This window comes from Culex quinquefasciatus, chromosome 3 (assembly GCF_015732765.1).
Source record: "Culex quinquefasciatus strain JHB chromosome 3, VPISU_Cqui_1.0_pri_paternal, whole genome shotgun sequence".
In the NCBI taxonomy this organism is placed as follows: domain Eukaryota; kingdom Metazoa; phylum Arthropoda; class Insecta; order Diptera; family Culicidae; genus Culex; species Culex quinquefasciatus.
This window is the reverse complement of record NC_051863.1, coordinates 27,184,455-27,207,836: the sequence shown is the minus strand read 5'-3', so window position 1 is coordinate 27,207,836 and position 23,382 is coordinate 27,184,455. Positions and strand designations below refer to the sequence as shown.

The following is a 23,382-nucleotide window of genomic DNA, read 5'->3' as shown; positions in this document are numbered from 1 at the left end:
AGAAAACATCAATTTTCTTGGTTTTGAACGTTTGCATGGCAATATCTCAGCAACTAAGGGTCGTATCAACAAAGTTCAAAAAATCAAAATATAGAGAATTTTCATAATATCGGCTTTTCAAAAAAAAATTTTTTAAAGGTGGGAAAACATGTGCACTAATTTAAAAAATGAAAACTGTGATTGTTTTCAAAAAGTTACCTAAAAATGGATTTAACTTGAAAACGATGCACTTTATTTAAATTTCACTAAAGTACTTTTGATTGCAATTTCAATTCTACATCAAAAATGAAATGGAAAATTTTGCGACCAATATTTCGATTTTTGCCTTCCTCACTGAGGTAAGGCTATAATCCTGCTCTAAAATGAACTTTCTATTAAAAGCTCATAGACCACCTTCATGAATACATATCGACTCAGAATCGAAAACTGAACAAATGTCTGTGTGTGTGTATGTGTGTGTGTATGTATGTATTTGACCAAAATTCTCACTGAGTTTTCTCAGCACTGGCTGAACCGATTTTGATCGAACCAGTTGCATTCGACTTGGTTTAGGGTCCCATACATCGCTATTGAATTATTTGAAGTTTCGATAAGTAGTTCAAAAGTTATGTATAAAAATGTGTTTTCACAAATACCCGGATCTCAATTATATGCATGTAAACGATGTCCGGATCCATCATCCGACCCATCGTTGATTAGGTAATTGAAAGACCTTTCCAATGAGTCCAAGACACTGAAGATCTGGCAACCCTGTCTCGTGTTATGACCACTTAAGTGGTATTCATGTACATTTTTGAAGCCGGATCTCACTTAAATGTATGTAAACTATGTCCGATCCAGCATCCAACCCATCGTTGGTTAGGTAATTGAAAGGACTTTCCAATGAGTCCAAAGCATTGAAGAACTGACAACCCTGTATCGAGTTATCACCACATAAGTTATACATTGTGTTCTTTTTTTCTGGATCTAAAAAAATGATGAAACCACTCATATACCCATTTTTGGTAAAAAGTGAGGAAGGCATCAACCACATAGGTGGATTAAGTTAGTTTTTGAAAAAAGTTTTATTGATTCAAAAAATCATAACTCGGTCAAAGATTTTTTGCCCATTCTGGAAATTTCTGAAAAGTTGGCATTTGATGTCCTCTAAAACATATCAAAAATTAAAAAAAAATAAAAATAGTGTTTTTTGCAAATCAAGTTTTAGTGACAAAAAGTGAAATTAAAAAGCCCCAAAAATTTTTTTTCCTTGTATAATTTTTTTTCAGTGTAGTCCATATCCATGCCTACATCTTTGCCGAAGACACCAAATCGATGAAAAAATTCCTTCAGAAGATACAGATTTTTTAATTTTCACTTATCATTTTTGTATGAACAGCTGCTAAATTGGTATGGAAAGTTTTATGGACAAACTAATGATTCAAAATGGCTTCTTTGGGCATACCGAAGGCACCAAAACAGTTTCAGCCGGATTAAAAAGGTGCAGGTGGTTATGTTACACATGACCAGTATGACAAAGAACTTTGCAAGATGGTTGTTGAAATTTTCGATTACATTGTCTGGTCCAAACTTTCCCAAGATTCACTAGATTCTTAATAACCATAAAGTTTGATACCCATATTGCCCCTACTCTTATGGTTCGGCAAATGTCCCCCATCGGAACATCCACGGGGCCTCCGAACACTCCAGGTGGTGGCCAATTCCAATTATCGACTCCTTCTAATGCCGGCTGGCATGTCTTGGCTGATCCATGCCATCTGCTCCCGGGCCACCAGTCCATCTGCTCCTGATGTTGACTCGTCGACGTCCAGCAACAGAATGAATTTTCGGGTCCAACCGAGCCGAGTTTTGTTGGTTTAGGTTTAGTTTTGTTGCCCCGTCGACGATCCGAAAATTATGAGGTGGAGTGGGGGTAATTTTAGATACATCAATCTCACGTCTCTCGATTGACTGATTGGGAAACGTTTGTTCGACCAACCAGCGTGTACTTTAGAGGGGAAATTTTCCGAGAGGGGAATTCGTCACGTAACGTTTTCGCTTCGCGAAAATTTTGGATTGATACCACGTATAGAAACCTTAGGACAAAGTTCTTTGTCAAAATACCAAAAAATAAATTTGAAGAAAAAAGACCGATTTCATAGAGAATTGCTCAATAGCCTAAAAACAAACCATCAAAAATCAGTTTTTGAACGTGACGCTTTTATAGCTCGCAAAACAAACATTTTTGCTTTCGAAAAAAAAATCGGAATTAGGGTCAAATGCTACAGTTGAAAAGGGAACGCTGAAAAATCTCGAATAATTTGGGTTTACCCTGTGTCACTAACAACCTGTCCCTTCTCCAGAGTAAAATCATCCGCGTGCTGAACCTGTGGCAGAAGAACATGGTGTTCGCGCCGGAGACGATCCAGCCGCTGTTCGACCTGGCCAATCCGGAGCATCCGATTCATCTGCAGTACAACGCGTCGCTGGCCGCCGGTGGTGGCGGAGCGGACCAGTCCGGTACGGGCTCGAACGGTGCCGGTGGCCTCAACACGTCGGCCATGTCGCACGATTCGCCCGGTCCGATGTCGCACGACGACCACCACAGTAGCGGAGGGGGAGGTGGTGGCGGCGTGGGCGGTTCCCAGTCGTCGGATCCGAGCAAAGTGTTGGACCAGAACACGATTCGCCAGCTGCAGCAGTTCCAGCAGATTCTGATGCGCCAGACGAGTGGGAGCGCGTCGGAAGCGGCCAAGAACCAGGTCAAGTTCGACAAGAAGCTGCTGGCGGCGGACTTTGACTACGGGAGTGAGGACGACGAGGACAAGAACTCGCCGTCGGTGCCGTCGACGACGTTGCTGCCCGACGGAGGCAACATCGCGGCCATCCTGTCCGATCCGAACGTGCTGAAGCAGTTGCAGCAGCTGCAGAACCTGCAAAAACTGAAGCAGCACGAGATGGAGGAGAAGCAGAGCAAACTGACGGAGATGCGCCTCCAGGAGGAAAAGTTCGAAAAGCATCTGGCCAGCGTCCTCAAGGTACCGACGAACAACAGCACTTTCGCTGCCATTACTAGCTCTTCTTCTATTAGCAATCTCACCACTGCCCACCAGCAGCTGATGAAGAATGTAAGCACCGTGTGTGTGACTGCCGTGTGTACTAACATGTTGTTTTCGTTTTTTTTTTATTCCTACTCCCCAAACCTGAACCCAATCGCCAACGTCAATGCGACACACCCGCTCACAACAACCTCTACTCTACCTCTACCGACAGAAACTGCCCTTCGCCAACGAGTGTGACCTGAGCCGGCAGCCGGCGATCGATCTGAACGCGGGTGAGTTTAAAGTCCTCGTTGCAAATCCCAAAAAAACACTTGAAAGATTTAATTTACTGATGCCATAATGGAATTCTGTTCTTGTTTCATTCATTACAGGTTTGTCCTCGTCCAAGGATGGCGACGGCGATGACTTTGGCATGGTCACGGAGGTAACTATATTCGGCCTGTACACGAAGCGACAGACGTGGTCTTGGTTCTTTGTTCTTGACTGATGGATTTGGAAAGACTTGTGACTCTGTGGGAGGAAAAGTCGAAACGAAATCTAGCATTGCGACGTATTGCGTGTTTGGGGTGGGATGATTTGTGTAAGGGAACAATCTGGTTATGATCGGAGTGTTATTATCTATTTTTATTGTCGTTTAGTAGGGTATGTTCGTGAAAACACAGCCAGAGTTGACCACAGATTTTTTTTTTATTAATTTGTCATATCATTGACAAAATCACATGAAACACGTTAAATCATAAATTCAAGATTTTATATAAAAAAGTAATCTTTTCCAATTCTTTTTTGAAGATTTAAAATTGGTTTAAAATTATTTCTTGCCTAATAAAGATTAGATCGAAGCCCGTCTAAAGCGGGATTGTTTATTTAAATTTAATTTAATTTTAAGGCAGTAATGTAATGAAACATCGATTTTCGATTTTTTTATTTTCATTTTTTGATTTGAATGAAACTTTGTCCATGCATCAGAAGGGAGTTTCTGATCGATTTGTGTCTTCGGCAAGGAAAACATAGTTAAATGGGAAAATAAACGATTTTTAATTAACTTTTAACCAACGTTGTTAACGCTAAAATTACGTAGTTTCGATAACGATAACGATAAATCTAATGTTATCGTTATTTCGATAAGTCTATCGACGATAACTCATTTTTAAAATCTTTCTAATGTTGACTATCTATCAATATCATGTTAAATTTGCAATACTTTATCTAAAAATTTATTTGTTGGTATTAAAGTAAGTTTAAAAGCATAAATACTAAAAAATCACAAAATACCGTTTTTCGAAAATACTCAAATTTTCATAATTTGCAATATGAGTATAAAACAAAGCAAAAATTGTGTGTGCTTTTTCACTACTTTAGAGTTTTGCATTTGCACTGTTTTGGTGTTTTTTTTTTTCAATTGAAATTGTAAAATTTCTACAAAATAAGGTTTTTTTTTATTTCAATTTTCTAATCTTTGCAATAACAATAATTTTTAAAATTTTAAAATCAAGCTGTACCTGTAATTTTTTTTTCAAATAGATAAATTTCAGATTTTAGACCAAATTATAAATTCTTTAAAATATTTTAATGTAGAGATCCGAAAATTTCACAAAAGCATCAATGTTTTTTGATTGAAATATTTATAAAAATTTTGTTTGCATTTTCACTTTAAATTGAGTTTTTTTTTTTTGTAAAATACTCAAACTTTTACAATACCGTTTTTTTTCGAAACGCTCAAATTATCACAATGCGCAAAATGGGTATCGAAATTTGATTTGGAGTTTTTTTTTTGTAAAATTCTAAATTTTTTATAAATTTGCATATAAGATTCGAAACATGCATTTTCACTGTTTTAGAGTTTTTTGAATAAAACACTAAATTTTCACAAAATCACATATTTTTTGAAAATACTAAAATTTGTATACTAAAATTTCCATAATTTGGGATATCTGTGTCAAACGGTTCCAAATTTTGCATGCATTTTTAGTGTTTTAGAGTTTTTGGATTTAACACCCAAATTTTCACAAAATACCATATTCTTTTAAAAACACTAAAATTTGAATAATGCATACAACATTTCGCTTCGTTTGATACCCATATTGCAAATTATGAAAAGTTGAGTATTTTTGAAAAAAAAAACCGTATTTTGTGAAAATTTGAGTTAAAAAAAAACGATTAAAAGTGCAAATGCATGCAAAATTTTGCCTTGTTTCATACAATTGGTTTGATGCAAATTAGGATAATTGATTTTTTTAAGAAACGGTATTTTGTAATAATTTTTGTATTTCATTCAAAAAACTCTAAAACAATAAAAATGCATTCCAAATTTTGCTTTGTTTGATAGCCATATTGCAAATTATGAAAATTTATGTATTTTAGAAAAATACGCTATTTTGTGCAAATTTTAATATTTAAAAATAGAACTATTAAAAGAGAAAAATTATACAAAATTTCGCTTCGATTGATAAACCGTATTGCAAATTATCAAAATAAGGGTAGTTTCAAAAAAATGTAATTGTAAAAAATTGTAAAAAAAAAACTATTAAAAATTGAAAACATACAAAGTTTTAGTATTTTATTTAAAAAAAACTGATACTTTTGCGAAAGTTTTTTATCTCTTCATTAAAAATATTTTAAAACTTTATAATTTGGTGAAATTTGTCTTTTTTTAAAGAATTTTTCAAAAGTTATGCCGAAAAATAAGCTAAAAAATAATGCAGAGATCAGAAATTTTTATTTTAAACATTGAAAATCGGACCAATAGATCCGAGGTATCGTCAGTTACATGCTTATTTGGTGACAGCTCAGCATTTCAAACATATTTTTAAAGGGTGCGATTTGAAATCTAAATATAGCTATAACTTAAAATCGGTACACCTTACAAAAAGGAATGGTAAAGTACTTTTAGATTTTAAAATATATTTGTCTAGAAAAAATATTTTTTTTAATGATTCGTTATTTTCCAAACAACTGGATTTTTTTTTTTAATTCATGTCTTCTAAACCAAAATTTGCATTATTGCTCAAAAGATGATGTTTAGTGCACTGAAACATACCAAATCGATCTAAAAATGCAAAATTTCCAAAATATTTACAAACCCATTTCCTATACCAGCCCCAAAAAATGTATAGAGACTTGTATGAAAAAACTAATGATTCAAAATGACATCTATTGACATTGAGAATGCATGGACGAAGTTTCGCCCAAATATTGAAAAAAAAAAACAAAGAAGAGTCGATTTGCAAACCATTCTTCAACGAAAACCAAGTTTTTTCTTACCGAATTCGGTAGTTGAAAGATCGGTAAATTTAAGATTGTTAAACCATAGTTAGTCAAAATGAACTTTTTTTTACCGAAACTCGGTTGTAAGATGAACCTTATTAAGTTATATTACCGAATTTCGATTCAATTTTCAGTTTACTGATACCGAATGCGGTAAAAATTCAAATTGTGTACAGGTGAAGCATTTTTCTTACAGGAAGAACAACATAAATACATAAATAAATAATTTTCATGCCTTTATGTTTAGTAGTTGAATGAAACGATACTTCTGATGAAATATAGCTAATTCGAGTACCTGAACTTTACACACTCACATTTTATTTACCGAAATCAGTGGTTAAGAAATTTGTAAAGTTTTGATCGGTAAAAGCGTTTCCTAAATTAAATTTTTTTTATCGAAATCAGTTGTACGGATTTCGGTAAGTTTGTACCGCATTCGGTAATTTTCAGTTTACCGAACTGTTCAGCAGTTGTGAATTCGGTAGATTTGACCGAATTCGGTAAAAGTGTGCAGAAAAATTGTAATTTCCATAAGAATTTAAAAACTAACAATATTGAAGGATATTTACAAATTGATTAAAGCTCAAAATAATTGACACAAATAAATCGCAGATGAAGACAAATTTCAAAATACTGAAATGCTACTTAAATTGTTCGATCGCTACACATATCTAATGAATAGTAGCAGGTTCAACCTGCAGCAATATTCAAATTATTATCCACCGTTTGATAACTCATGCCAAAAGCCAAACAATACATTTGCCTTAAAAATTGCCTTCATCGTGACGCGTGCATCTCTAAGTAAGTACAATCTTTGCAAAGGCACATCGAGAGAGATTTGACCTGCGTGTGAGCGCGCGCGCACTCTTCAAGAATCCCTTGCGAGTTGTAAGTGGCATTCTTCAACACCGGTAAGTCCTCTTCCCAATCATCTTCATCATTAGCTGAACACGCAATTCATTGGCCGCCCCCCCAGAACCAAGATCTAAGAAAAAAAAATCAGCCCAAGAAACACGTTGCAAATTGTACCACGCCCACGTCGTCAGCTCTCCGCCAGCCAGCAAGAACAAAGCTCAAGAGTTCTCTTCCGGACTGGCCCCCCGCCGGCGGTCCGGATTGTGTTAATTTTTCACGCCTTCTTTCTTCCCTTCCAACAAAAAAAAAAAACGCAGGTCATCAGCGATACGCACAGCTCGTCGCCGCGGAGTCTGCCCCCCGGACAACGCGTACAAGTCGTCGACCTCGTCGCGTCGTAGGAAGAGCCGCTCGCGGTCGCGGGATCGTGGACGTGATCGGGACCGCGGAGGTCGCAGCCGTCGATCGCGGTCGAGGTCACGCAGCCGGTCGCATTCGCCGCGCCGCGGAGGAGGAACCAGCGGCCGAGGTGGACGCGGGTCATCGCGGGACCGTGAACGGGAACGGGCCAGCCAGAAGGACAAGGAACGGGACAAGGAGCGCGAGCGGGAGCGCAAGAAGCGCGGACTGCCCGAGATTCGGAAGGAGCACCTCAGTGGTAAGGAGAACGGGGTGGTCTCTTCCGGAAGGCTTCCGGCCGATGAGAGTGGCACATCCGGAAGGGATCACCCCCTGGCGAGAGGCGAGCTTCGTTTGAAAGAAAGAGAGAAAAGGCGTGAGCGTGAAATTTGCAACGTGTTTCTTCTCTGTGGATTGAACACCCGGAAGTAACACACGATCACTATTTATCGTCGTTTTTGCAGTGTGCAGCACGACGCTGTGGGTGGGCCACCTGTCGAAGCTGGTCCAGCAGGAGGAGTTGTCCGATACGTTTGGCAAGTACGGCGACATTGTTAGCATCGACCTGATTCCGCCGCGTGGGTGCGCCTTTATCGTGATGAACCGGCGCCAGGACGCGCACAAGAGCATGCAGAGCCTGAAGAACCACAAGATGCACGGCCGCACCATCACCATCTCGTGGGCCACCGGCAAGGGCGTCAAGAGCAAGGAGTGGAAGGACTACTGGGACATTGAGCTGGGTGGGTTGATTCGATTGTTGTTTTTTGGACCGCAAGGGAAACGGGCAAGGCAGTCAGCTTGGATGAAGAGAAAATTCAGCGCTAAATGTTTTTTTTTAATATATGTAATTGAAATTTAATTAGGCATCGTTACCTTATATAAAAAAAACCCTCAAAAATATGTTGCTTGCTCGATTTCATTTGAGCAATGTGTAACCTCGTTACAATTTAAACAATTTAGTGAGAGGCCTTTTCGCTTTGACTTTCTCACTGAGGCTATTAAATCACTCGAAAAATTAACTTCATAAATACCTATACCTCTGGACCTTTCTCCACGTTTACAAATTAACTGCATTAAATTTAAAGCAAATGCTTAAGCTTTCCTAATTTTCTGTAAAAACTGTAAAAATAATGTGAGATTTAATATTTTCCCAAAATTTTGAATAAAAAGAAATAAACTAAAAGTATGTGAATCAAGATTGACTAGCTGTCGTAAAGCTTAATATTTACAATGATAATTTCTAAACTAAAATTTTGTTGGTTGTATGAGCAACTAAAAAAATACCTAAACACCTCTTCTCCTGATGTTTTGTAAATCAAAACTAAAAATCTTGAAAACTTTGGACATAACAATGAAAACTTCTATTCGAGCTGACTTGATTTTTATTATCACGTTCAGTAAAATGTTACCAATTTTTCAACTGCTGAACGATCGGTTATCTGGTCGGTAAATTGAATTGAAATCAAATTTCAAAACAGCCGAGTTATTGCGTGCGTTTCTGTCTTAAAATACCGATCAATCTGTAATTCAAATTAAATTTAACTATATATGAATCATCGGTAAATATTTAAAAAGTTATCCATAAAATTCAAAGATTTCAAAAAACATTATTAATCAGGGTGGCCACTCAAGTTGGGAAATCGGGAATGTCGGGAAAAAGTCGGGAATTTACCAAAATCCGCCAAAAATCGGGAAAAAGTCGGGAATTTATGATTTTTTGTCAAAAAGTCGGGAAAAGTCGGGAATTCTGAGCATACTTGTTTGAAAATTATTTTTTAACTCATGAATAATTTTGTAGTATTTTGTACAATTTTCAAATTGAATTCACTCATTTCTGTTTTAGTAACTTACTTTAAATTTAAGGATCTTTTCACTATTTCAATATATTTGAGTATGGAAAAGCTGCTTAAGACCTTCAAAATCTTTGTGAATATTGGAGTCTTTGACACTGATTTTCATAATATTTTTTTATGAATCAAATGATCGCTATTATTTTTTGTTCATAAAACCAGAGGTAAATTTAATGAAAAACTAATATAAAAATAAAATTACGATTCTATTTCATTTTGTCACACAATTGAATATTTGAAACAGGATTCGGAATTGAGTTTGGCAATGGTTTTTTTTGGGTAAATATTTGTAATTGTTTAACTAAATTCATTAAGTATTTTAAAATATGTAATTTTTTTCCAAATGTTGCCCTTGAACTTTTTTTTGTGAGTATGGGTAAATTACCTACCATAGATAAAGCTTGATTTTCAGTTTGCGGAAAACTTAAATATCGAATAAAATCCAAAATTGAAAAACTTTTTTACGTTTTGAAAACATAAAGAAAATATTGAAATTGCAAAAAAAAAAAATCCAAGAAATTTTGAGTTATTGCAAAATCCTTTTAAAAAATTGTATTTTCAAACATTTTGCTTAAAATAAGTGGGGAAACATAAAATCATATAAAGCTGAATTATCATTGAAAAAAAGAACAGTTAAATACTGACCACTAGATAAATTAACATTGATTAAAAAATTCAATATCAAAAATTACAAAATTAAAAAGGGAACTTGGCAAAAACATTTTCTTTTATGAATTCCGAAACCCTTTGAATGAATAATAACAGCAATTATGTTTTAATCAGTCTTAAACAAAAATATCAAAAACTATACGTTTGTTAATTTAGAAAATACCATGGAAGTTATAAGTATTTGTGAACTTTCGATTATTTTTTCATAGACTAATTGTTTGTGTTTCTACTCTGAATCATAATAATGAAATTACATTTTTGAAGCTTTCTTTATTTGTTGTTTAGTTTCTGTATTTATAAAAAATGCCTACATTTGCATTTTTTTTAAATTCATAGAGATTTTTTTGGTGGTTAATATTGACTTTTCTTATAGAAAGCTTTTCGTTTGAAAAGTCTGGAAAAAGTCGGGAAAAATCGGGAATTTGAAAATGGAATTTTAGTGGTCACCCTGTTTAAAAACAATTAATGAAAAAAATTAAAAGATAGATTTTAAATATTATAAAAGCTGAAAAAAATCAAACATCGGAAAAAATTAAAAAGTATCAAAATGTTTTTATAAAATGCAACAATAAAAAAAAACAGCAAAATTTAAAATTTATCGAAGAATTTTTGAAATTAAAAAAAAATAGCAAGGTTTAAACTCAATTTTTTTTACCATTTTGGAAAAAAAAGTAATAAAGAAATCTTAAATCAAATAAAACCTAAACTAAAAACTTGAGAGTTGAAAAAAAATCAAACCACTAAAATTTAAAAAGCACATAATAATTATTTTCAAAAATTTAATAAATTTAACGAGTTTTAAAAAACATAAAAAAATCAAAGGTTTAAAAAATACCAAAATTTTTAAAACAAATACTGATTTGTTTTAAAATTTTGGTAATTTTCAAACTCAAAGAATTAAAAAAATATTTGTAAAAATTTCACAAAGATAAAAAAATGAAAAAATGTTCTGCATTTTTATAAATTGAAAAAAGTCAAAGAATTTTAAATTTTTAATTTGATAAAACATTTCTGATTTTAGAATTTTCGTCTTTTTTTGTTTTTTAAACCTTTGAATTTTTGAATAGTTATATTTTTTTATTTTTAAATACTTTATTTAAAAAAAGTGTTGTATATTGAGTTGAAAACGGGATTTTGTGATATTTTTTCACGGTCGTTGGAATTGATCGTGAAAATTCTAAAATTTTGGAAAATATTTGCAAATGAAAATTAAAAAAATCATAATTTCCGAAACTTAAAATGTAATTATTAAATATTTTCAAAAATTAAATAAATTTAACGAGCGTCACAAAACATAAAAATTCAAAGAATTAAAAAAATACTTGCCAAAATTCTAATCTAATCTAATCTAATCTAACCCTAGCGCAGCCAGTCTTTCGAGGGCATCCTGGAAAATGCCTTAGGTTGATTAACGCCTAGCATCCTCTTGTCATTATTAACAATTGCAGTGCCCCAATACAATAAAATGCTTTGAAACATCACAAACGTTAAAGCGGCCAGGCCAACTGCGTAAAGTTTACTGCGAAGATGATTCGTTGAAGTGGGTTGAGTTTGAGCACGAATGTCCAAACAACAACGCAATTTTGAATCTACAGGAGGAAGAAACGTGGGGATCCCCGCTCACGTTCCTGTTAGTTATAGCAATTAATCGTTGGGAGCACCATGCTAAGAAGTTTTGGTGCTCCGGGACCCTCTGGGATGGGACATTGTATTTCCACAAATGCCCTGGACACTTTTGCTATGGAATTAAAAATACTTGCCAAAATTCTGAAAAAAAATCTAGAATTTTAAAATTTAAGGCCTTTTAATTGTAAGTTTATGAAACTTTAAAACAAATCAATAAAATAACCATAATTTCAAACCCAAAAAAATTTAAAAAAATATTTGTAAAAAATATTACAGAGGAAAAAAAACTAAAAATGTTCTGCATTTTTATAAATTGAAAAAAAAAACAAAGAATTTGAAATGTTGGAAAATATTTGCAACAGCCTGAATAAAAAATATTAAGAAGAAAATATGGTTAAGGTTTTGGTTTTAAAATACTTCTTAAACATCGAAAATAATTTTTGAAACACATTTTCGGAAAAAAATACATTCTTTCTGAATAAGTTTAATTTTGCACCGTTAGAACATCTCTAGGTCTAGCTCGATATGAAAATTTCAAATTTGAAGACCACGTGGTTTATGCACGCGCCCATGGCTGGAGCAATATTTTATAAATCGAGGCCAAAATCGGAATATGTACAAATTGAAATATTCTATCGGTAAACATTGCGTTTGAAAAAAAGTTATTTAATTTTTTGTACGTATTTCAAAAATATGTAGCCCGTCAGTATGGGAAACCTACTTGACCGGAATGTCAGGTTCATTAAGGCGTTCGTCATTTTTGACGGCCGAGCTGGCTAATGAGCCATTCCTATCTGCTGGTGCTTGGTTTGAATCCCGAAGGTTTCAACTTTTTTATGTGTGTTGAAAAACAGTACAGGTGATGTGCAAGCTTTTACATGCGATTTTAAAATTGGATTTTTGCTGTGTGGTTGTCAAAACACAAGACTTTAATTTGTTATGCGAACTTCAGGTGGCCTTAAAAACCCTTGATCTTTTGGGACCATATGTAAGTCACAGATGGCTAGGTCTGGTAAATGAAAAACATAAAAAAATAAAACGCAATTTTTACAGATAGAATATTTTTATTCATACAGATTCTGATTCAGGCCGGCAATTTTCTTTTAAGGATTCATCCAAACTGTAACTTGACTTTGCTCTAATAACTGATTATGGTCTCAGTCCTTTACTTATCTTTAACCTATTCAAACTATGCCCCACACAGGTTGCAGTTACATTCCGTGGAGCAAGGTTAGCCACGCGACCGACCTGGAAGCGCTGGAGGAGGGTGGCATGTTCGACGACGAAACGATGCCCCAGTGGCTGAAGGACAAAATCGCCAACAAGGGCGCCCCAAGCGATCCGGCGACTGCCACTGCAGCAGTTGCTGCCGCGGCGGCTGCAGCCAGCCTGATCAATCCGATGTACCCGTTGGACACGAGCCAACCGCCGCCACCGCCCACGATGCTGGCAGCTGCCGGAATGGCAGGCCTGGCCGGATTCCCGCTGGGTGCGCGCCTCCCAATGATGGGCCTGCCGTTGATGGCCGGACTGGGTATGAACGTTCCACCACCGAATCTGATGATGGCCGCTGCCGCCAATCCGCCACCACTTCCGATGGGCGCTGGATTTGGAGCCCTTCCGCCGCCGCCCCCGTCCTCGAACGTGGTCAACCTGGTCAGCGGAGACGAAATGGACATCGAGATGGAGGACGAAAACTCCAACTCGAACCACCCGCTGCAACCCCCGACGGACCCGTCTGCGTTCTTCAACCAACCTCCACCCCCGTTGATGCCGCCGGACTTTAACCGAAACAACCCGATGGCCGGACTTAACCAGCAGGGCATGGATGCTGGCGGGGACAACAACGAGCGCGGTGGCCGTGGAAATCGCGGCAACGACTTTGACCGCCGGGGCGGACGCGGTGGCGATCGGGGCCGTCGAGACTTTGACCGGGACAACAACAGCCGGGATGGGCCGGGAGGACGCGGACGGAGAAACTTCCGCGATGGCAGCCAGGAGGGACAGGATCGGAACGAACCGCGACAGAGCCGGTGGGGAAGCAACGACCGGAATCGCGGAGGAGGAGGCGGTGGTAGCAGCGACAATGGACGCGACGATCGACCACTGTCGGAGCGGCTGCGCGAGCTGGCCGGGGCAGACTTTAGCCAGCGCAACGATGGCAATGATCAGCATGGGCCGGGACAGCAGCAACAGTTTGGCGGGCGGAACTTTAGAGGTGGTCGCAACATGAACAACGATGGCGATGGTGAGTAACGAGAGCGATTGTTCTGGAGATGTTGTAGAAGCTAATTTGGATTGTGTTTGCTAGATTTCAACAATCGCGGAGGAGATGACTTTGGCGGAGGACGCCGGGGTGGAAATTTCCAGCAGGGAGGACGCTTCCAGAATCAGCGCGGAGGTCGTTTTAATAATCGGGGTGGTCCTGGCGGAGGAGGTGGGTTCATGCACAATCGTCAACAGCAACAGCGCGGTGGTCCAGGTTAGTGTCACCTGTGTCCTGTCTGTCTGTCTGGTTATTGGTGGCTTTTCATTTGTGTGTTTCGTACTAACAGTGATATTTGTCGATTCATCAAAAGTTGAGCAATTCTCTGCTGCTTTATTTTTGCATTTGTTTTTTTTTTTTTTGTTAAATCCAGATAATGAAAATAGAAGTCAAAACAACTCAAAACAATCTTAAAAAATGCATAAACAACTTAAAAAAATGCAACGGCCTGATTACAAATTTGCAATTATAAAAATAATCACCATTTAAAAAAATATCTACAGTTAAAAAAATGTGAGATCATACTATTATACATTAAATTATAAAGTTATCAACATCTTTAAATAATCATAAAAATATCTGCAATAAAAAAAAATACAAGCTCATACAATTTTAAACTATAAAATTATGAAATAATAAAATTATAAAAAAATACAAACTCATACAATTTTAAACAAAAAAAAAAATGAGTTAAAACTTCTAAATCAAAAAAAAAAAAAATATAAATTTATCTGCATCAATCTACAATTTACAAATTTATCTAAAAACTATTTTAATATTCAATCATGAAATTAATAATTCAATTCTATTTTTTTTAATAACTCAATTATTAATTATTCAATTTTCAAATCAATAAATTAATAAATTATTAAATTATTACATTGTTACAAATTCTCAATTTATTAAATTATTCAATAATTGAATTTAATAATTTTATAATTAAATTATTAAATTATGAAATTATGAAATTATGAAATTATGAAATTATGAAATTATGAAATTATGAAATTATGAAATTATGAAATTATGAAATTATGAAATTATGAAATTATGAAATTATGAAATTATGAAATTATGAAATTATGAAATTATGAAATTATGAAATTATGAAATTATGAAATTATGAAATTATGAAATTATGAAATTATGAAATTATGAAATTATGAAATTATGAAATTATGAAATTATGAAATTATGAAATTATGAAATTATGAAATTATGAAATTATGAAATTATGAAATTATGAAATTATGAAATTATGAAATTATGAAATTATGAAATTATGAAATTATGAAATTATGAAATTATGAAATTATGAAATTATGAAATTATGAAATTATGAAATTATGAAATTATTAAATTATTAAATTATTAAATTATTAAATTATTAAATTATTAAATTATTAAATTATTAAATTATTAAATTATTAAATTATTAAATTATTAAATTATTAAATTATTAAATTATTAAATTATTAAATTATTAAATTATTAAATTATTAAATTATTAAATTATTAAATTATTAAGTTATTAAATTATTAAATTATTAAGATATTTATTATTAAATTATTAAATTATTAAGATATTTATTATTAAATTATTAAATTATTGAACTGTTAAATTATTAAATTATTAAATTAGTAAATTAGTAAATTATTAAATTATTAAATTATTAAATTATTAAATTATTAAATTATTAAATTAATAATTTATTCAATTATTAAATTATTAAATTATTAAATTATAAAATTTTTTAATTATTAAATTATTAAATTATTAAATTATTAAATTATTAAATTATTAAATTATTAAATTATTAAATTATTAAATTATTAAATTATTAAATTATTAAATTATTAAATTATTAAATTATTAAATTATTAAATTATTAAATTATTAAATTATGAAATTATGAAATTATTAAATTATTAAATTATTAAATTATTAAATTATTAAATTATTAAATTATTAAATTATTAAATTATTAAATTATTAAATTATTAAATTATTAAATTATTAAATTATTAAATTATTAAATTATTAAATTATTAAATTATTAAATTATTAAATTATTACATTATTAAATTATTAAATTATGAAATTATGAAATTATGAAATTATGAAATTATTAAATTATTAAATTATTAAATTATTAAATTATTAAATTATTAAATTATTAAATTATAAAATTTTAATTATTAAATTATTAAATTATTAAATTATTAAATTATTAAATTATTAAATTATTAAATTATTAAATTATTAAATTATTAAATTATTAAATTATTAAATTATTAAATTATTAAATTATTAAATTATTAAATTATTAAATTTTTAATTATTAAATTATTAAATTATTAAATTATTAAATTATTAAATTATTAAATTATTAAATTATTAAATTATTAAATTATTAAATTATTAAATTATTAAATTATTAAATTATTAAATTATTAAATTATGAAATTATGAAATTATTAAATTATTAAATTATTAAATTATTAAATTATTAAATTATTAAATTATTAAATTATTAAATTATTAAATTATTAAATTATTAAATTATTAAATTATTAAATTATTAAATTATTAAATTATTAAATTATTAAATTATTAAATTATTAAATTATTAAATTATTAAATTATTAAATTATTAAATTATTAAATTATTAAATTATTAAATTATGAAATTATGAAATTATGAAATTATGAAATTATGAAATTATGAAATTATGAAATTATTAAATTATTAAATTATTAAATTATTAAATTATTAAATTATTAAATTATTAAATTATAAAATTTTTAATTATTAAATTATTAAATTATTAAATTATTAAATTATTAAATTATTAAATTATTAAATTATTAAATTATTAAATTATTAAATTATTAAATTATTAAATTATTAAATTATTAAATTATTAAATTATTAAATTATTAAATTATTAAATTATTAAATTATTAAGTTATTAAATTATTAAATTATTAAGATATTTATTATTAAATTATTAAATTATTAAGATATTTATTATTAAATTATTAAATTATTGAACTGTTAAATTATTAAATTATTAAATTAGTAAATTAGTAAATTATTAAATTATTAAATTATTAAATTATTAAATTATTAAATTATTAAATTAATAATTTATTCAATTATTAAATTATTAAATTATTAAATTATAAAATTTTTTAATTATTAAATTATTAAATTATTAAATTATTAAATTATTAAATTATTAAATTATTAAATTATTAAATTATTAAATTATTAAATTATTAAATTATTAAATTATTAAATTATTAAATTATTAAATTATTAAATTATTAAATTATGAAATTATGAAATTATTAAATTATTAAATTATTAAATTATTAAATTATTAAATTATTAAATTATTAAATTATTAAATTATTAAATTATTAAATTATAAATTTTTTAATTATTAAATTATTAAATTATTAAATTATTAAATTATTAAATTATTAAATTATTAAATTATTAAATTATTAAATTATTAAATTATTAAATTATTAAATTATTAAATTATTAAATTATTAAATTATTAAATTATTAAATTTTTTAATTATTAAATTATTAAATTATTAAATTATTAAATTATTAAATTATTAAATTATTAAATTATTAAATTATTAAATTATTAAATTATTAAATTATTAAATTATTAAATTATTAAATTATTAAATTATTAAATTATTAAATTATGAAATTATTAAATTATTAAATTATTAAATTATTAAATTATTAAATTATTAAATTATTAAATTATTAAATTATTAAATTATTAAATTATTAAATTATTAAATTATTAAATTATTAAATTATTAAATTATTAAATTATTAAATTATTAAATTATTAAATTATTAAATTATTAAATTATTAAATTATTAAATTATTAAATTATTAAATTATTAAATTATTAAATTATGAAATTATGAAATTATGAAATTATGAAATTATGAAATTATTAAATTATTAAATTATTAAATTATTAAATTATTAAATTATTAAATTATTAAATTATAAAATTTTTTAATTATTAAATTATTAAATTATTAAATTATTAAATTATTAAATTATTAAATTATTAAATTATTAAATTATTAAATTATTAAATTATTAAATTATTAAATTATTAAATTATTAAATTATTAAATTATTAAATTATGAAATTATGAAATTATTAAATTATTAAATTATTAAATTATTAAATTATTAAATTATTAAATTATTAAATTATTAAATTATTAAATTATTAAATTATTAAATTATTAAATTATTAAATTATTAAATTATTAAATTATTAAATTATTAAATTATTAAATTATTAAATTATTAAATTATTAAATTATTAAATTATTAAATTATTAAATTATTAAATTATTAAATTATTAAATTATTAAATTATTACATTATTAAATTATTAAATTATTAAATTATTATATTATTAAATTATTAAATTATTAAATTATTAAATTATTAAATTATTAAATTATTAAATTATTAAATTATTAAGTTATTAAATTATTAAATTATTAAGATATTTATTAATAAATTATTAAATTATTGAACTGTTAAATTATTAAATTATTAAATTATTAAATTATTAAATTATTAAATTATTAAATTATTAAATTATTAAATTATTAAATTATTAAATTATTAAATTATGAAATTATTAAATTATTAAATTATTAAATTATTAAATTATTAAATTATTAAATTATTGAATTATTAAATTATTAAATTATTAAATTATTAAATTATTAAATTATTAAATTATTAAATTATTAAATTATTAAATTATTAAATTATTAAATTATTAAATTATTAAATTATTAAATTATTAAATTATTAAATTATTAAATTATTAAATTATTAAATTATTAAATTATTAAATTATTAAATTATTAAATTATTAAATTATTAAATTATTAAATTATTAAGTTATTAAATTATTAAATTATTAAATTATTAAATTATTAAATTATTAAATTATTAAATTATTAAATTATTAAATTATTAAATTATTAAATTATTAAATTATTAAATTATTAAATTATTAAATTATTAAATTATTAAATTATTAAATTATTAAATTATTAAATTATTAAATTATTGAATTATTAAATTATTAAATTATTAAATTATTAAATTATTAAATTATTAAATTATTAAATTATTAAATTATTAAAGTATTAAATTATTTAATTGTTTAATTATTTAAGTATTTAATTATTAAGTTATTGATTTATTAAATAATTAAATTACTAAATTATTAAATTACTAAATTATTTAGTTACTAAATTATTTAATTACTAAATTATTTAATTACTAAATTATTGTATTACTAAATTATTGAATTATTAAATTATTAAATTAATAGCAACTTACGATTGCATACAAAAAATGTTCATTAAAAATAAAACTCAAAAATCGATACTATTATTTAATAGCTATTAAAAAATTGTACATTGAAAAAATTGTATTATGAGAATAATTAACAATTTAATTTAAAAGGTTAAATAATAACACAAAAATACAGTTTATATTGGAATAATAATTACATATTTTTAGAGCTTAAGCTTTCTATGTTTTTTGTCACCCCTTTCTTGGCTGTTTTTTTCATATTGAGTTTTTTGTTTCTTACCAGTTCCGTACTAGCATTTACAAGTGAATAAAGGCTTTTAACCGATTTTGGAGAGAATTGCTCAAACAATAATGTTTTAACTTTTGTGTTTGTCTCGACCAACTAAATCTCCATTTTATTAATAAATTATTTCGACTCTTTCTCCCTATCAAAAGACGGTGGCGACATGCAGCAGGGCGGACCGATAAACATCATGTCGCTGATATTCAACAATGAAGACATGCCGGGCGGCGGAATGGACGGTGGCAACATGGACCCGGACATGATCCAGGAGCAGATGCAGCAGCAGTTCTTCGACGGTGGTAACAACAACAACAACAACTTTGGAAATCGCCGCGGTGGAAACAACTGGAATGATCGTGGAAACCGAGGTCGGGGTGGCAATTGGCGCGATAATAACGACGGCGGGGACAATAGCGATGGTGGTGGCGGAAGAGGTCGGTTTGGTCGCCGTGGAGATCAACAGCAGCGCGGAAATCAACGCCGGAATGACTTTGGTGGATTTGGTGGAGGAGATGATCAGCAGCAGCATCATCAAGGAGGAAGGGAGGTCAAGGGGAGGAATGAGGTGGGATGAGAACGATGAAACTTGGGATGATTTGCCGGCGGCGAAGCCGCGCGGGGATAATCGTCCTCCTCCGCGTGAGGACAATCGTCCTCCCCAGCGTGACGAACCGGTCCAGCAGCAGAAGCCGCGTGAGGAACCCCAGCGCGATTCGCAGGACACGGGAATTCTCGGTGGCGGCGATGAGTGGGAGTGCGACGCACCGAAGCGCATTGCTCCGATCTTTTCGGAACCTGCTCGCCAGGAGGAGCCGCCGTCTTTCGGTGGTGACTCGACCGGTGGCGGCGATTCCAAGCAGGACCGCCAGGATGGTGGCAACGTAACTCCGTTGTTTGACGAGTCCGCGCCGGCACCGGCCGCGGCTCGCGAGCCGGAAATGTTCCGCAATTCGAGCCCTCCGCCCAGCAGAGTAGAGCGTGACCCGGAACCGGAGCCTCAGAGAGCACCATCTCCGGTGCCGAACCGACCCCAGTTGTACTCGCCTTCGCCGCCGCCGCAGGCTGCACCGGAAGAGCGCTTTGAAGAGCGTAGTTTCCAGCAGGAGCAGCAGCCACCGCAGCAAGAACAGTTCCAGCCGGAGCCGGAACCGCAGCGTTTCGAGCCGGAACCGGTGCGGAGTCTGCTCCAGACCCGCAGCACTTTGCCGATGAGGCACCTCCTCCTCAGGCAGAGGCCGTCGACGCTGGTTCTGCTGCCGGACCTCCTTCGGAGGAATCCGGCGCGCCGTCGCAAACGGACGAAGCTTAAGCCGAAAGTGTGTTTATCTTCTACTCTAGACAAAGCGTGAATATGAAGAATCCGTATTCAACCCGTGCCGTTGCAGCAAGGTAGGAACAAGTTTTACTCTGTAAAAAGAATGAACGATAATAGCAAAATAACAGCAATCCCAACTTTTATTTTTGAATGTACTCAATTCCCGGTGTTGCTTACCTGTAGAAAAAAAAAAACAATTTCATAAACATTTACCAGAAATACAAAAATCGCTTAGATGGATTAGGTTGCAAAAAGCGAACAAATCGTACAGAAATTCTTTGCAACAGCTCGTTTCAAGTTTGCAAAACAAAACCAATAGAAACATAAACTTACCAGCTGCGGACATAAACAAAAACACCCTACGAATAATAATATATAAAAATTAAAGGAAAAAAAATCAACTTGAATTATTAGCAAACAAATTGAAACTGTGATATTGGCTGCCCTAGTGTGAGGTGACGCAACCAGCATTTTTTTCAAACAGACCTTCACTGTAAAAGGAAATAAGAGATTAGCTAGCAACAAAAAAAGCGCAAATAAATCATTCAAGAGATTTGTCAAACTAGCAAAATCAAATCGCTGCTTGTTTTGTACTGTTCGAATAAGAGAAAAAAACACGAGGAAAACTCTAGCAAAAAAGAAAGGTAAGGAGAATCGCAGCGTCGTCATCAGCAGCAGCGGCAGCCGCGGCGTGGGACTCCGAGAAGAAGAGAAGATACGCGCGCGCGCTTGCACTCGAGTTGAGTGACTTGTGCAAGGTACAGTGCAAAAATCATCATACCTACATATAAATTCGTTTAATTTTAATTTAAAAGAAAACAAAAAATGCTTGGACAAAAGTTGAAGCGAGCACAACAAGCTAGGGCAACAGCGAAAATATCACAGTGACAGTTTTGTGTTGTCTATTAGAACGTAGTTTTTGCATAATCTATTTCCCCTTCTTTTCCCTCTACCTTTTGATTAAATGAAATACTTACATGTTTGAACTAAATACATACACTTTAACAGTTGAAAATAACTGATCATTGCGCGCGGCAAGTTGCGCGCGCGAAATTAATATATCGATGGTATCAAGTATAAACATAATTGAATGAAGCATAATAAACATTTACGTTACATCCTAGAGTGGTTGAAAAACAATAATTGATTGTTTTATTGTTTTCCTGTGTCATTTGGACTTGTCCAAAAAATATCACATTTTTTTTTGTAAAATCCGATACAACAGCAAAAAAAAACTTATAAATCAATTCTCTACCAAACTCTCTTACATTGTGTTGTTCTAGGCTTAAAAAATCTGTAAAGTTTGCAATTTCCTAATCACTTCATTATTTTATTTGAATCACTTGCTGAATTTCCAGTTTTTGTTTTGAAAAGTTCCCATGTTTTTTCTACTTTTTTTGCGATATAAACTTTGTAAACTAGGGCTCCGTAGCGCGATGATCAGCAGCTTCGGCTGCCGATCCCTAAATTGCTATGGGGCGCGGGTTCGATTCCCGCCTTATCCTTCTGGAGCTTTTCGTTCTGTTTTTGTCCCGTATTAGTATTTATTCTGAAAAGTCGATGTAATTGTCTTTTAGAAAAGTTGCAAAATTTTGTATGCTTTTTCACTTTTATTTGATTTTTTTTTGTAAAATACTCAATTTTTACAAAACCGTATTTTTCGAATATACTAAAAAATGTATAATTTACAATATTGGTATCAAATGATCCGAAATTGTGCATGCATTTTTACTGCTATTTTGAAATAAATTAAAACATCAAAAAAAATGACAAATCAAGCATTAGTTTCAAAATTTGCATGAAAAAAGTGTTTTAAAATGCATTTTATACAGTTCAGTTGTTTTGTAATCATTAGTCTTCATTAGTGGGTCTCGTGGCGCAGGGGTAGCGGCTTCGGCTGCCGATCCCGATGATGCTATGAGACGCGGGTTCGATTCCCGCCTTATCCACTGAGCTTCTATCGGATGGTGAAGTAAAACGTCGGTCCCGGTTTCTCCTGTCTCGTCAGAGGCGCTGGAGCAGAAATCCCACGTTAGAGGAAGGCCATGCCCCGGGGGGCGTAGTGCCAATAGTTTCGTTTTTTCGTTAGTCTTCAAAAAATGTTAGATTTAACGAAAACAAAAATTTTAACAAAAAAAAAAAAAACATTTTGCGATAATAAACATCGACAATTTTCAAACATTCAAAAGATATTTAAATCAATCCAAACATGCTTAAAAATTATTCTAATCGCAGGGGAATGCATTTTAAATTGATTTCAGCTGATTGCAGTTTAATTTCCATTGAAATTTTTAAGTCCTCTGAAAAATATTTTTTGCCCCTGATTTTTAGGCCAGACTTCGAAGGAGGGAGGGGCATTTTATTTATTTTCCAGACAATCAACCATTCAAATTTGACTAAAATGGGGTCGTAGAACC

General features: G+C 30.6%; 1 protein-coding gene across 1 annotated transcript in view; it reads left to right on the top strand.

Moving 5' to 3' along the window:
• Positions 1-22,108, top strand: part of LOC6043556 (SR-related and CTD-associated factor 4) — a 40,467-nt gene extending 18,359 nt beyond the window's left edge. Inside the window, 10 exon segments of the mRNA XM_038266393.1 lie at positions 2,343-3,107; positions 3,253-3,313; positions 3,413-3,465; positions 7,478-7,531; positions 7,533-7,818; positions 8,024-8,299; positions 12,909-13,952; positions 14,016-14,186; positions 19,803-20,184; positions 20,186-22,108. Coding sequence (XP_038122321.1) covers positions 2,343-3,107; positions 3,253-3,313; positions 3,413-3,465; positions 7,478-7,531; positions 7,533-7,818; positions 8,024-8,299; positions 12,909-13,952; positions 14,016-14,186; positions 19,803-20,184; positions 20,186-20,999 — 3,906 coding nt within the window. The 3' untranslated portion in view covers positions 21,000-22,108.
• The last annotated feature ends 1,274 nt before the right edge of the window (positions 22,109-23,382 follow it).